Source organism: Erpetoichthys calabaricus, chromosome 3, assembly GCF_900747795.2.
Source record: "Erpetoichthys calabaricus chromosome 3, fErpCal1.3, whole genome shotgun sequence".
NCBI classification, from domain to species: Eukaryota; Metazoa; Chordata; class Cladistia; order Polypteriformes; family Polypteridae; genus Erpetoichthys; species Erpetoichthys calabaricus.
This window is the reverse complement of record NC_041396.2, coordinates 81451271-81465703: the sequence shown is the minus strand read 5'-3', so window position 1 is coordinate 81465703 and position 14433 is coordinate 81451271. Positions and strand designations below refer to the sequence as shown.

Genomic DNA, 14433 nt, shown 5'->3' with positions numbered 1-14433 from the left:
CTGGGCATTTTCTGGTCTAAAACCGTTTACATTACTGTTAGACTCTCCCTTATGATTTTTTGTAAGGTCAAAAAGGGAAATCAATCGTGTTTATTTACTGTTTTCATACCTTTAATGTGATTAAATAGAAAATCAAGTATTAGTCCATTTGTCTCCACTTTTTCCCTGTATGGCTTTTGTGTTTTTTATGTAGGTGTACGCTTACCTCGTTTAGGGAGGAGACATGGGTGGGATGTATAGTTAGGTCCATAAATATTTGGACAGAGACAACTTTTTTCTGATTTTGGTTCTGTACCTTATCACAATGAATTTTAAATGAAACAACTCAGATGCAGTTGAAGTGCAGACTTTCAGCTTTAATTCAGTGGGGTGAACAAAACGATTGCATAAAAATGTGAGGCAACTAAAGCATTTTTTTAACACAATCCCTTCATTTCAGGGGCTCAAAAGTAATTGGACAATTAAATAACTGGAAATAAAATGTTCATTTCTAATACTTGGTTGAAAACCCTTTGCTGGCAATGACAGCCTGAAGTCTTGAACTCATGGACATCACCAGATGCTGGGTTTCCTCCTTTTTAATGCTCTGCCAGGCCTTTACTGCAGCGGCTTTCAGTTGCTGTTTGTTTGTGGGCCTTTCTGTCCGAAGTTTAGTCTTCAACAAGTGAAATGCATGCTCAATTGGGTTAAGATCAGGTGACTGACTTGGCCATTCAAGAATTTTCCACTTCTTTGCTTTAATAAACTCCTGGGTTGCTTTGGCTGTATGTTTTGGGTCATTGTCCATCTGTATCAAGAAACGCCGCCCAATCAATTTGACTGCATTTAGCTGGATTTGAGCAGACAGTATGTCTCTGAACATCTCAGAATTCATTCGGCTGCTTCTGTCATGTGTCACATCATCAATAAACACTAGTGTTCCAGCGCCACTGGCAGCCATGCACGCCCAAGCCATCACACTGCCTCCACCGTGTTTTACAGATAATATGGTATTCTTTGGATAATGAGCTGTTCCACGCCTTCTCCATACTTTTTTCTTGCCATCATTCTGGTAGAGCTTGATCTTGGTTTCATCTGTCCAAAGAATGTTTTTCCAGAACTGTGCTGGCTTTTTTAGATGTTCTTTAGCAAAGTCCAATCTAGCTTTTCTATTCTTGAGGCTTATGAGTGGCTTGCACCTTGCAGTGCACCCTCTGTATTTACTTTCATGCAGTCTTCTCTTTATGGTAGACTTGGATATCGATACGCCTACCCCCTGGAGAGTGTTGTTTACTTGGTTGACTGTTGTGAAGGGGTTTCTCTTCACCATGGAAATGATTCTACGATCATCCACCACTGTTGTCTTCCGTGGACATCCAGGTCTTTTTGCGTTGCTGAGTTCACCAGTGCTTGCTTTCTTTCTCTGGATGTACCAAACTGTAGATTTTGCCACTCGTAATATTGTAGCAATGTAGTGGGTTTTCTCTGTTTTCGCAGCTTAAGGATGGCTTCTTTCACCTGCATGGAGAGCTCCTTTGACCGCATGTTGTCTGTTCACAGCAAAATCTTCCACATGCAAGCACCACACCTCAAATCAACTCAAGGCCTTTTATCTGCTTAATTGATAATGACATAACGGCGGACTTGCCCACACCTGCCCATGAAATAGCCTTTGAGTCAATAGTCCAATTGCTTTTGAGCCCCTGAAAAGAATGGATTGTGTTAAAAAAATGCTTTAGTTGCCTCACATTTTTATGCAATAGTTTTTGTTCACCCCACTGAATTAAAGCTGAAAGTCTGCACTTCAACTGCATCTGAGTTGTTTCATTTAAAATTCATTGTGGTAATGTACAGAACTAAAATTAGAAAAAAGTTGTCACTGTCCAAATATTTATGGACCTAACTGTATTATTCTCTTTAACTTGTTCATTTTTTGATCTTTCCTTCTTTCCTCATTTGTTGACTGTATTATCTGTGTAAAGTACTGCACCTCAGTGCATATAATGGTTTAAACTGAGTAAAGTGTTCTTTCTTTCCTTTGACGCCCATTAACTGAAACAACCCTGCGCAGGTTGTGAATTTTATGAGTTGAACTCTTAAAGGTCTAACTACTATTGTGAAACATAAAAATATGCTTTTGAATCTTCAGAAACTTAAATTGGGAATAGCATTCCTCCAGGAAACACTCCTTTGCACTTCATACTATTTTTGTATCCAAAATAGAAGGGTACGACAGCTTTTTCATTTTATATACCATAGTAAGACCAGAGGTTTGGAAATTTTAGTTCACAAAAATTAATATCCCCATAAAAGTAATATCAGACATTAATGGTCGGTATTACAATCATTGCTAAAGGCAAACTTTATAATACACCCTTACTACCAGCTATTGTATATACTCATGACTTTGATTATAGCAACTTTATGACTTTGACAAAGAAATTGTTTTCTTTGCTAACCTTGAACTCCCACTGTGTGATATAGGTGGAGATTTTTACTGTGTTTTAAAATCCTATTCTTAATCATTCAGCCCTAATAACTCTTTGGACTGCAGAATCTACTTCAGCAATTACATTTTTTCTTACATACATATAAAATGTCTAACCCTTGGCATTTTTATATGCCTCTTCCAATAATTATTCATTTTTTCTTCTATACACATTTATTTTATGCATCAGTTACTCTCCAATGTAAAGTCTTACCAATATGTCAGTATTGTAATTTCAGGCCATGGTTATTTTTCAGTTGATTTTGAGAATAAATATCTATCTCAGGGCCCTTTGCAGTTTAGCTCTTTATTTCTGGCTGACAGTGAGTTCTTGACATCACAAATAGAACTTTTCCTTGATAATATCTACTTACCTTTCTTCCTTTCCTTTATGCTGCACTACAAAGAAGCTTGTGCAATATTGGACCTAATGTGTTGATCACTGTAAATATATTTCCATAAATGTATTTTTGTTCTGTTCTGTATTGTGGTTGAGTTTATTTAAACAAATACATTGTGGAAACTTGTGTGGCTTTAAAGTTACACTTTTTACTCTTCCTCCCAACACCCTTCCAACTTAACCTATTAGAAAAAGGAAATTTCCTCTCCATGTGTTCACTTAAACACAAGAATGTAAAATATAGACCTAAAGGTACTGTCCCACTCCTGAGAGAGTGCAATTGCGAGCAAGAGGCAGTTCTTGGTCCTCTTAATTTCCTTGCTTATGAAAATAACTTCCTTCCAGGTGAGTTTCAGTTGTAATTCATTCATATTTTTAATACTCCTCCAAAGCTGTTAAGTGATGACTGAAAACCTTTCACTCTAATACTTATGGTCATTTCCCATTATGCTTGGATAGTTGTGAATCGAGACATTATTGTTTTACAAGCAAAGTCACACACTCACTTTCAAACTGAAGTTTCCATATCACTATTTTGCTGTGCATTCGTGCCATAAAAGCACAAAAATGGTAGTAGTCAACCATAAAATCCACACAAAATGCCAGACATGCCCTATTTTTAGGTCTGTGCCCACTGAATTGCCCACACTCCAGGCAGCCAAATCTCCAACTCAATAGGCAGGCTTCACACCTGCCTAGGCCCAAAATGGGACACTGTCTTTAAAAGTTCAAAAATACCTTAACATATTACAAAGAGGGTCAGTAGGGTCAAACCCCAGACACCCAATAACAGAACAAAGTTTCTTTGTAATTGAAGCATTTATTTGAATAATTCAAAATAAAGGAGCACAAAAGGCAAGGCAAAGAAGGAGCAAAAATAACATTTCGCAAACAATCCCAAACTCTGAAAACAAAGGCAGTACCCTTAACCAGAGCAGGGGTCACAAATCCAGCTCCATTTATACTGCTGGGGCAGTCCCACAGCTGCATCAATAGGAGGTCCTGCCTCTTCTGCTTCCACTTTAAGGAGACAGGGTGGATAACCAACTAAACATTCAGTATTAACATAACACACAATGGCAAATTACAGTCAATTGTTGATGTCTGCAAGGGTAACGGTGCAAACAAAACAGAAAAATATTTAAGCAACAGGTGCTGAGCTTTGATCCTATGGGAAAAAAGGGACTATGTTCTGGCAGGATGACGGTATTGAGAGGATACCAGTTGGGGTAGACGGGGTCAGATGGACCCTGATCTTTCCACAGGTTCATCTATGGAAGCATTGTTAAGGCTTTTACTTCCTCTATATTCAAGTTTGATCTTCTTCTAGTAGAGCACCTAGAGGTCATGATTGACCACAGCAGGGCAGGTGCAAGGACCTCACTAAACCATCCAATTGATAGTAGGGATGGGCAGTTTATACAAAGAGCAGAGACTTGATCAGTGCGAGCTAATGACCTGCACAAACTGGGAGTTTCTCATTTGTGAGGAATAATTGCATGCCCTGTTTACCATTAAAAATGGGGATCAATGTCATACCCACACCTGTCAGTGTTGGGTAGGCATATGTACTGAACTGGACATGTAAGGGAATCACAGACCTGTTATTTTTCAATCTCACACTTCGGCTGCTGTGCGATAGACATCTTGCAATTGTTTTTGTGCTTCACTTGACCACACATATGTGCTAGGAAACTGCAGGTGCTGCAAAATGGTTTACACTTTTGTGATAATGGTTAAGCAAATCTGCTGGAAAGAAATCTGTAGATAATGAAGATTTACTTTAATAAATAAACATAATATTAGTTAAAACATAATATTGCATAAAAACAAAGAAAACATCAAAAACAATGTATAACAAAATATACAAAATAATAAGCAAAAATCAACAAAAATATTAAATAGACTGAAACCATTCTGGAGTCAGGTATCAGACGCAGGGTAGAACATAACATATTTCAGAGTCTTGTGTACTTTTTTAACCTTCAGTTGCAGTCTCTGTGTAAGAGTAACCCCAAAGTGTTAGATCAATGCTGGCGTCTACATCCACAATTCCTCTTCTATTGGTCAAGAAATGCAGAGAAAGTCCATGATACCATTATGGTCACCCACTGTACAGAGTCTTACAGTGGTAAGAATTTATTTTAGATTCATTATTTATCTGCATACTCCCACTACTCTAAGGGCTGCTGGGAAAGGCTCTAGCACACTTTGTCCCTATGTTGGACTCAGCAGGTTCAAGAATGTTTTGTTATTTACCTAAATTCTCACTTTGAGTTCAGATTATATCAAAGAACATATCAGCTTTGTCAAAAGTAACACAAGTTTGCTGGTTTATTTCCCTTCTATGACTCATCGTGTGACTCTTACCAGGTCACTTAGTCTGTTAAAAAATATATATATAAACTGTATATACATACATATATATATATATATATATATACATATTATATATATATATATATATATATATATATATATATATATATATATATATATATATTTGAAATAGTTTACTGTCAAATAAATGCAAAGAGTATGCGACACGTGTTTCGCCCTCATTATGGGCTCATCAGGCGTACACACTCCACTGCACTCCCTCTCGGGAGTCGAACCTCGGATGTCAGCGCCAGAGGCGATGCCCCTAACGTTGCGCCACGGCGTGTGGTTCGTTTATTTGACAGCATGTAGATCAGGGTAATTACATTCACGGCATTCGTAGTCTGTGTCACAATCTGATTGTATGGGTGGTTGCAGTGGAGTGTGTACGCCTGATGAGCCCATAATGAGGGCGAAACACGTGTCGCGTACTCTTTGCATTTATTTGACAGTAAACTATTTCAACCATTCTATGATCTGCTCCTCACAAACTGAGGGCACCGTGGCGGATGTTAGCAGATTGCTGGCCAACCACAAGCGTTACCTGGAAGGTAACCACCCATACAATCAGATTGTGACACAGACTACGAATGCCGTGAATGTAATTACCCCGATCTACATGCTGTGAAATAAACGAACCACACGCCGTGGCGCAACGTTAGGGGCATCGCCTCTGGTGCTGACGTCCGAGGTTCGACTCCCGAGAGGGAGTGCAGTGGAGTGTGTACGCCTTATGAGCCCATAATGAGGGCGAAACATGTGTCGCATACTCTTTGCATTTATTTGACAGTAAACTATTTCAACCATCCTATGATCTGCTCCTCACAAACTGAGGGCACCGTGGCGGATGTTAGCAGATTGCTGGCCAACCACAAGCGTTACCTGGAAGGTAACCACCCATACAATCAGATTGTGACACAGACTACGAATGCCGTGAATATATATATATATATATATATATATATATACAGTATATATATATATATATATATATATATATATATATATATATATATATACAGTATATAATGCACTAATATGTACTGTTACAAAGGTCACTGAAAAAGGTGGGCTAAGATCTTGAGATTATAGGTTTGAGTCTAGGAGAGGACCTGGAAACAGTGGTCAAGGCATGGACCTGTTACACCCCCAATATATTAATCAGATTTCATTCTATCCTGTGCATTAGGAGAGGATCAAGGGTTACTTACTGTAAGTACTGTATAATTTGCTGATCTACCTCACATCTTTAAATATTTTCATGAAAACCCATATAATATGATTGTGTCTTTTCCACAGGAAAAACAGCCACTTTCAAAGCCATCATATGTGGGGAACCCAAAGCTCAGGTGACATGGAGCAGAAATAAAGGAGATATGAATGATGGCAGCAAGTATAAAATCACTTATGACCAAATTATGGATGAACATGTGTTACAAGTAAGAGTGACAAGATTTGCTATGCTAATAACTTGCTAATAACTTGTTTTAAGTTTTACTGCCTCCTGTATCATGTTCGAACATAGAGTATGATCAGATTGTGGATGGGGGTGTAACCAGTCCTTTTGGAAGAAAATACTCCTGTTAGGTTTTATAAATTTTCATCCCCTTTCCTCTGAATCCATCCATTATCCAACCCGCTATATCCTAACTACAGGGTCACAGGGGTCTGCTGGAGCCAATCCCAGCCAAAACAGGGCACAAGGCAGGAAACAAACCCCGGGCAGGGTGCCAGCCCACCTCAGGGCTTTCCTCTGAATAAAGAGTGGAAAATATCATTTTTCAATTAAAATACTGTATTTTGAAAATGCTCTACATTAGATCCTGTTCTACTTGGATAGGCTCAGACCACATCAGCCTTAAAATAATTTAAGAAGGTTCAATAAGGGATGGATGGTTGGACAGAATGTTGTGTAAAGAGGACTTACTTCCCAGACTATCATCTCAAAGTACATTAGACACCTGCTTATCTAACATTAACCATAGTAAGCAGTGATTTACAACTGTTCTTTAGATTTTACATTTAGTCAAAATGTAGTATAAAAGTAAGGTTTACAGATAGATTTTGTTAATCCCTTTCTATATAATACATAAAGCTTTGTACACTTAGCAGCCACTTTAGAGAGTGCACCTGCTTGTTAACAAAAGTATTAAATTCACAGGAATGGCAGAAACTGAGGAGACAGCAAATAAGATTCAAAAAGACTTGGACAAGCTTTAGAATTGGATGATCTCTTGGAAAATGCAGTTCAACATAGAAAATTACAAGTGGTACGCATGGGCAAAAGGAACATCAATTATAAATAGAAGATGGGGGACACTGATCTGAAGGAAGCAGCCTGTGAAAAAGATTTATTTTGACACAACAGTTTCATCTTCTAAGCAATGTGCACATTAAAAGTCAAAAGCACCAACTACTTTGATTTGTTTGCTCCTTTTTTGCTGATTTCTGTCTCTGGCACAAAGTCCTGGATTCTCACAAACTATTGCCTCTTAGTTAGCAACTCAAGTTCATCTACCTTCATCACCTTAAGCATATCCAAGTAAGGTTTGATAGTGTTAAAGGTACTGGAGAAATCAAAGAATAAGTCTCTGGCTGAAGCTGAACAATCTCTCTTGTATCAAGAGAAACAATGTGATTTGGGAATGGTCTTTACATTTATAATATAACATTCTCAAATCAACATAATACAATCCTTGGTTGTGATGGCCTCAGCCTATTCTGGGTGACTTGGGCACCAGACAAGGATCAGCCCAGGACACCAGCACACACAAGGCTCACTTAAACACACAACCACACTGACACAAAGCCAGTTCAAATTCACCTGATTTCTGGGAAAACAGGAGTACCTAGTGGAACACCAAAGAAGACAATGGAAGAACACGTAAACTCCACAAATACAACAACTGGGGAAGACACTCAGACATAAGACACTGGATTGATGCAACAACACTAACCACTGTGCCACCTGTATTTAAGCTCACTTTGTAGGTACTTTTCAATAGATTCATATATTTTTTAAATTTATTTTTGATAAGAATTTTCAGAAATAAGGCTGGGTTTCAGTCCTAGTCTAATCATTATGAACTGCTTGTATTCATGTCAGTTTTCTCCAAATATTCCAGTTTTCTGTTTCATCTTTAAGGTCATTTTGCTGTCTGGTGATTCCAAACTGGCACACACTAAATTAGTTGTGCAAGTGTGTGTGTGTGTGTGTGTGTGTGTGTGTGTGTGTATGTGTGAGTGGGCCCTGCAATATACAGTTACAGCCTTGAACCAGGCGCTGCTGTTATAGACTCTGACTCCATGTAACCTGTAATGATAAATGTAAAAACACAAAAAGAATGGATGGAAAGACAAATATGTCTCTTGATCAATATTAACCATTACAAATATTGGTTGCATCTTTATTTGAATTATGCGTATTTTATATCCACACTGTTAAAAGGTTTGGTCCATTTTTGAAATGACACCTCATAAAGTACTATTTTGACATAGTAATCATTTTTTTATTTCAAATTTTCATTGAATCCCCATGTAAGCTCTTTTTTCTTTTCACAGGTAATCAGTGTGACTGGTGAGGATGCGGACACATACAAATGCTCTGCTTCCAATCTGTATGGAGAAGCTGTGTGCTTTGCCACCCTGATAGTAATTGAAAGTAAGTCTGGGAAAACCTGGTCACTCAATGTACTGCTGTACAATAGCAGTAGAAATTATAGAAATTAAAATGTTGATGTTAGTGTAATACTTATGTCTTAATCTGCAAATTTACACAGAAACTGGAAAAGCATTTTAATAAATACGTTTTACTAATGGTAGTCAAGTCAAGCTGGGGAGCATGCACTGGTACAATGCGTTGCCGCACTCACTACACAACGAAACAACTCGGGAACCCCCCAGGCAGACACACGGTCCAGGTCCCACTCTCCGGAAATAACCCTCTATCTGCCGCAGCCAGGTGTTACGTGGGCGACCCCTTGGTCTGGTCCAGCCACTCGGGTCCCCAACAATGAGGATCTTACGAGCTGGATCACCCTCGGGGAAATGCGTCACATGGCCGTAGTGCTGTAACTGATGCTCCCTCACAATGCAGGTAATGTGCCTCATTCGGGAGTAGTAAATGGTCTAATGGTAGTAAAGAACTATAAAATATAACTGTCTCTAGAGGACAATTTAGAAACTATTAATCAGTGATAATCCTAGAATTTTATTCAATATTTCTAATGTGTAAAGTGTTTTTAGATTGTAACTGTTATATCAGGTGTTATATCAGGTGGCTCTAACTGGCACAACTGGGTAAGCCTCATTAATAAGGCTTAACAAGGCCATTTCCTACCTTGTGCTTCCTACCTGTTTCCTACCTTATGGTTATTTTTCCTATTGCAAAGTCTAATTTTCAAATTTCTGCAAAAGAAAATTTTAAATTGAAAAATAAGAAAACAAATAAATGGTTTAAGAAGTGGGAAGCATGGTGGAGCTGTTGACTCTGCTTTGTCGTAGTTTACTAGTCTCACAGACCCTGACGTGTAATACATACGTCTGGAATCAACCATGAGTGAATTTTGCTTAAAAGTGAGTGCAAAAAATTAGATGACTCACTGAATGTCAAATTTCTAAACCAATCCAATGCCTCATGAAGGTGACAATTAAAGTAGGGGGCAGTGATTCTGAACTGCAAAGAGCAATGGTGCTTGTGTTAACCATGTCCATCTGATAAAGAGCAGGCAAGCCTCTGATTACCATGAACTTCCTACAGCAGAAAAGTCTCCTAAAGTGCCCCCTATTAAACGTATGAATGTGTGACGTGTGTGTGGAGAGAACATTGGATTTGTGTTAAAAGTAAACATAACCTGTTGCAAGGGATAAACCTTTCTGCAAAATGAGGTTATTCATTGGCATTTGAATACATCATCTGTCAGCCAGTCAGTCATCATCCAACCCGCTATATCCTAACACAGGGTCACAGGGGTCTGCTGGAGTCAATCCCAGCCAGCACAGGGTGCAAAGCAGGAAGAAATCCCAGGCAGGGTGCCAGCCCACCGCAGATACATCATCTAACTAGTGGTAAAAATGAATGATACGTTGTTGCAAGTACCGTGTGTGCTCTCTGTTGTTCAATTACGATAATTGTGTAGGAGTCAATGTAAGGCAAAAAGAATTGGCAGCTATGTTTGTGAAAATATAATTACTTCAAAGTAAAGGGAGATGAAAAGGGCTCCCATTAAGTGATTTGTTAAAAAAAAGTCACAGGAACTGTAGTTTTCCGTTCTCCATACACCCAAAACAATAATTATGCCTAATAATGCTGACAGTTCTCCAGCAGAACCACAAACAATGCTGCACTGTGTCTGCCTTCTGACTGCACGTCTAAACGAATAACTAAAGTAAGTTATCATTACTGTCTAGTTGGAAATGCAAACATGCCATGTTAGAATATAGCTGCAATGCTTTAACACGTTGTATGCACATTGACTGCAATGCTTATCTAAATTCTATTTGCTGTTTTTACCATATAGTAATGCAGTAGTCAAAATGACAGAAAGATACTGTAGCAGACAGAAGCATTTCTCAAATGCGTGGGGCCAAGTACCAGCACTGATCTACATGGATGGATGCATCTGTCTCTTCTGTCGCAGCATGCATTATTGTGCTACTGAGCTCCTGAATTGAAAACAGCAAATTTAGCTTTCTATTTTCTCTCATCGCCAAGTGTTTTGTTCAGTTTCTTTTTCTGTCTCCTTGTTTTTTCATAGTTCTTTATACATGTTTTTCTAATACATGAAAAGAAATGGGACAATGGAACCCTAAATGGTTAAAGTGTGTGGACTCTGGGAAATTGGGAGGTGGGTTTTTAGGAAGGAACCCTATGAGTGGAGTCTTTTCAGCAGCCGATTTTGATGTTATTCACTTCAACTTTTTGTGAGTTGCTTCCAGATGTGTGTTCTCTTTCGAGAATCATGTATAGCCCTACAAGACTGTGGTTTCACAATCCTGTGTCATATCCTTGGATTTGGTAGTGTTTCAGAATAACTGTACATTCTCTCTGCACACTCCAAGTTCTACTCACATTGTACAGATATATAAATTTGAGTCATAACAAAATTCATAATTTGCTTTATACCATATTTTCCAAGTTGCTTCCTTTTGGGTTGCATAAGGTCGTGACTCACAGTTGTATTCAATAGGAAAGCATTGTGTCCTGTTTGCGAAGTGTTTTGCCACAAGCATTATAAGCAATCAACACTGATATACTATCAATGTCGGCAGCAATTCTCCAAGGGGACCTCCCTCACACTCAGTCTGACGGTCATCATGAACTTTGTCTCGAAGGCACTAAGAATGACAAGACTGGGATGTAAGAAAAACAGGAACACCACTTTATGCAATTCATGGTCACTGGAGGCTAGAGCAAATTCCAATCACATTGTTACAAGGTAGGATCCAATCCTTGATGAGGTGCCAGCTGTCCACTTTGGAAGATTGCAACCTACACTGAATCACGGTCATGAATTTACCCAGTACAAATAAGTGTGAATGGGTGTGCATGTGTTTGTGAATGAGAGTGCTCAGCAACAAACTGATTTTGCATCAAGTAACTATTTCTGCCTTATGACCAAATAATGAATTGCTGCCATGACCAGTGTCACCTCCCTACAGCCATATGATAGAAGATGAAGGTTTATACTATAGATAGATGAACTGTTGGTAGTAGGAGTCTGTGGTATTGATCGATAAAACTACTTGTGTATCCCTTGCAAGTTCAAACCCCTGCCTGTAACACTTGCCAATCTGGTTCTCTACTGAATCTTTAGCATTGTTCAGGCCCGTATAACAGTTGCCACTTAGTTTTCCCATATTTCCAGTACCTTATAATCAAAAGCTGTTTAACTTAGAGTGCGCCATTCTCCTGTGTTGAAATGTGCTCTTAAGGTCTTGGATAGCAAAATGATTAATGCTACTACTTCCAGGCACTGATATATCAATTTTGATGATGGCTCAGTGGTTGTCCTATTATCTTAACAACTCTTCAAGACAGGGTTGAACCCTTGACCTGGTCAGTCTCTTTAATAAATTTTCATGTTCTCCAGATGTCTATGTGGGCTTTTTCTCAGGGTTTTTTGATTTTCCTCATACACCCTTAAATGTTAGTGTTACTTTAACCAGTGACACTAAACTGACTTCTAGCACTCTGTGATGAACTGGCATCCCATTCACAGTAAGCTCTTGTCTTGCACTTGTACTGCTGGAGTAGGTGCTGGCCCACTGCAACCCAATAATCCTCTTTAATAAAATCCCTGTGTGCGTCCATGTGTGGGTACTCTTTAATAAAGGACATCATTGCTGGGGAGAGTGCTGATTGGGTACTCGCGGCCGCGTGCATAAAATCCGTTGCTGGGGAGACGCCACACATACAATAATCAGCTGTATGTCAGCACAGATTAAAATACTTGCTGGGGTACTCCACAGTACTTGCTGGAGAGACGCCACAGCCACGATTATCAGCTGCACGCCACACACTACATCAGTTCCTGGGAAGACTCTGCTGATTGCCCACTGTTGTGACAGAAAATTAAACGCATATTACGGACAAGGCGGAAGTACAGGGAAGGGCGGAATGAGTGGCAGAGTCACCGGCCTCTAGCAGATGCTTCAAAGGCTACCTGACGCGTCACACAAGGCAGAGAGGGCGGGACCTATAAAATATCGCGCGGCCGATCCAATCGGATTTCAGTAAATGAGGTAACACCTAAAACATAAGGCACGAAAAATCCAATCGGGTACTGAGACACGAAGACCAGCTTCCCCAAAGAGGTGGGATTAGTGTTTGTTGTTGAGCAAGTGTTCAGTATGAGGATGTCAGATTTGCGATTAAGAAGCTTGGCCCGGTAAAGTGTAAGTGTCAGTCGTTGAAGGGGTTTTCCTAAATATACGAATTTTCATGATATTACAATAGGATGACTTTTAAAAGTAGATTTATTTTCACGCACATAAAATCCATTGCTGGGGAGACGCCACACATACAATAATCAGCTGCACACCAGCACAGATTAAAATACTTGCTAGGGAACTCCACAGTACTTGATGGAGAGACGCCACAGCAAGCTAAAATAAAGAGAGGCAGGATAGGAGATTTTCAAACAGACACAACACATCAATCAACAGCCACAGAGGAGAGGATAAATGTAATATTAATTATACTTACTGTATTGTCATATATGTTTCTATTTTATTTTTATTATTATTTTACTTTAGGCTTCTTGCAAAAATATTTTTGACAAAAAAAAATTAAGACAAGAAACAGAATGAGGTCAATGTCCCTTTCCATTTAATATAGACTGTTCTTACTAATGTTTATGCACTACTGTTCTAGCACCCGTTATTATAACAGGCTTAATGTCTAGTTAGATTAATAAAGCTTGAAAATGAATACATGCATGGATCTTAATTGCAGCACATTTGAAACCAGAACATGTTGATTTACCCTTGTCATATTTAATTTTTCTAACATTAAATTAATTAATTCTTTCATTAGTTTGAAGGACATAGGCTGAAATAAAAAAATCTCTAGAGGTTAATTGCCTGTGATGAGAAAACAACTTTTTAACCTAAACACTAAAAAGGCTTTATTTTTTTGGCATGTATTTTCAAATTTGCTTCTTTTTTTGTTTCTTTATAGTTGGGTTTAAGAAGAAAGCAAAACCAAAGTCACAGGAAGGTGAGCTTTAAGATTGTTATTTGTCTCACCTAAGGTTAGTTTTACCTAATTTTTGGACATTATGAGGACCATATGATTGATATTTACAGCATGCATAAAAAGGATTCACCCCCTTCAATGTTTTCATAATTTATTGGTAGACAACAGTGAATCATACTGGAGTTAATTTGGTTTTTTGACACAGATAAACACAAAAAGACTTTTTTTAGCATTTCATTGATTTTTAAAAAGACTCTTATGTCAAAATGAAAGTAGATCCTCATACAATGGTTTAAATTAATTACAAATATAAAACGCAAGATAAATGATCACATAAGTATTCACCCCTTTAATATGAAGCATCAGTGGTGGAGCCAATTGGATTTTAGAAGTCACATAATTTCCTAAATTAAGATCACCTGCCTATCGTCAAGGGGACTATTCTAAGCAATTTTGTGAAAATACAACTGAAAAGCACAAGTCAGGGGA

General features: G+C 38.5%; 1 protein-coding gene across 4 annotated transcripts in view; it reads left to right on the top strand.

Annotated features, from left to right (window-relative positions):
• igfn1.3 (immunoglobulin like and fibronectin type III domain containing 1, tandem duplicate 3) overlaps positions 1–14433 on the top strand; it is a 113783-nt gene that overhangs the window by 35397 nt on the left and 63953 nt on the right. For all 4 annotated transcript variants that reach the window (XM_051925464.1, XM_051925465.1, XM_051925463.1 and 1 more), the window contains exons 4-6: positions 6546–6685; positions 8808–8907; positions 13927–13965. In XM_051925464.1, the coding sequence (XP_051781424.1) occupies positions 6546–6685; positions 8808–8907; positions 13927–13965 (279 nt within the window). The remainder of the gene's footprint in view (positions 1–6545; positions 6686–8807; positions 8908–13926; positions 13966–14433) is intronic.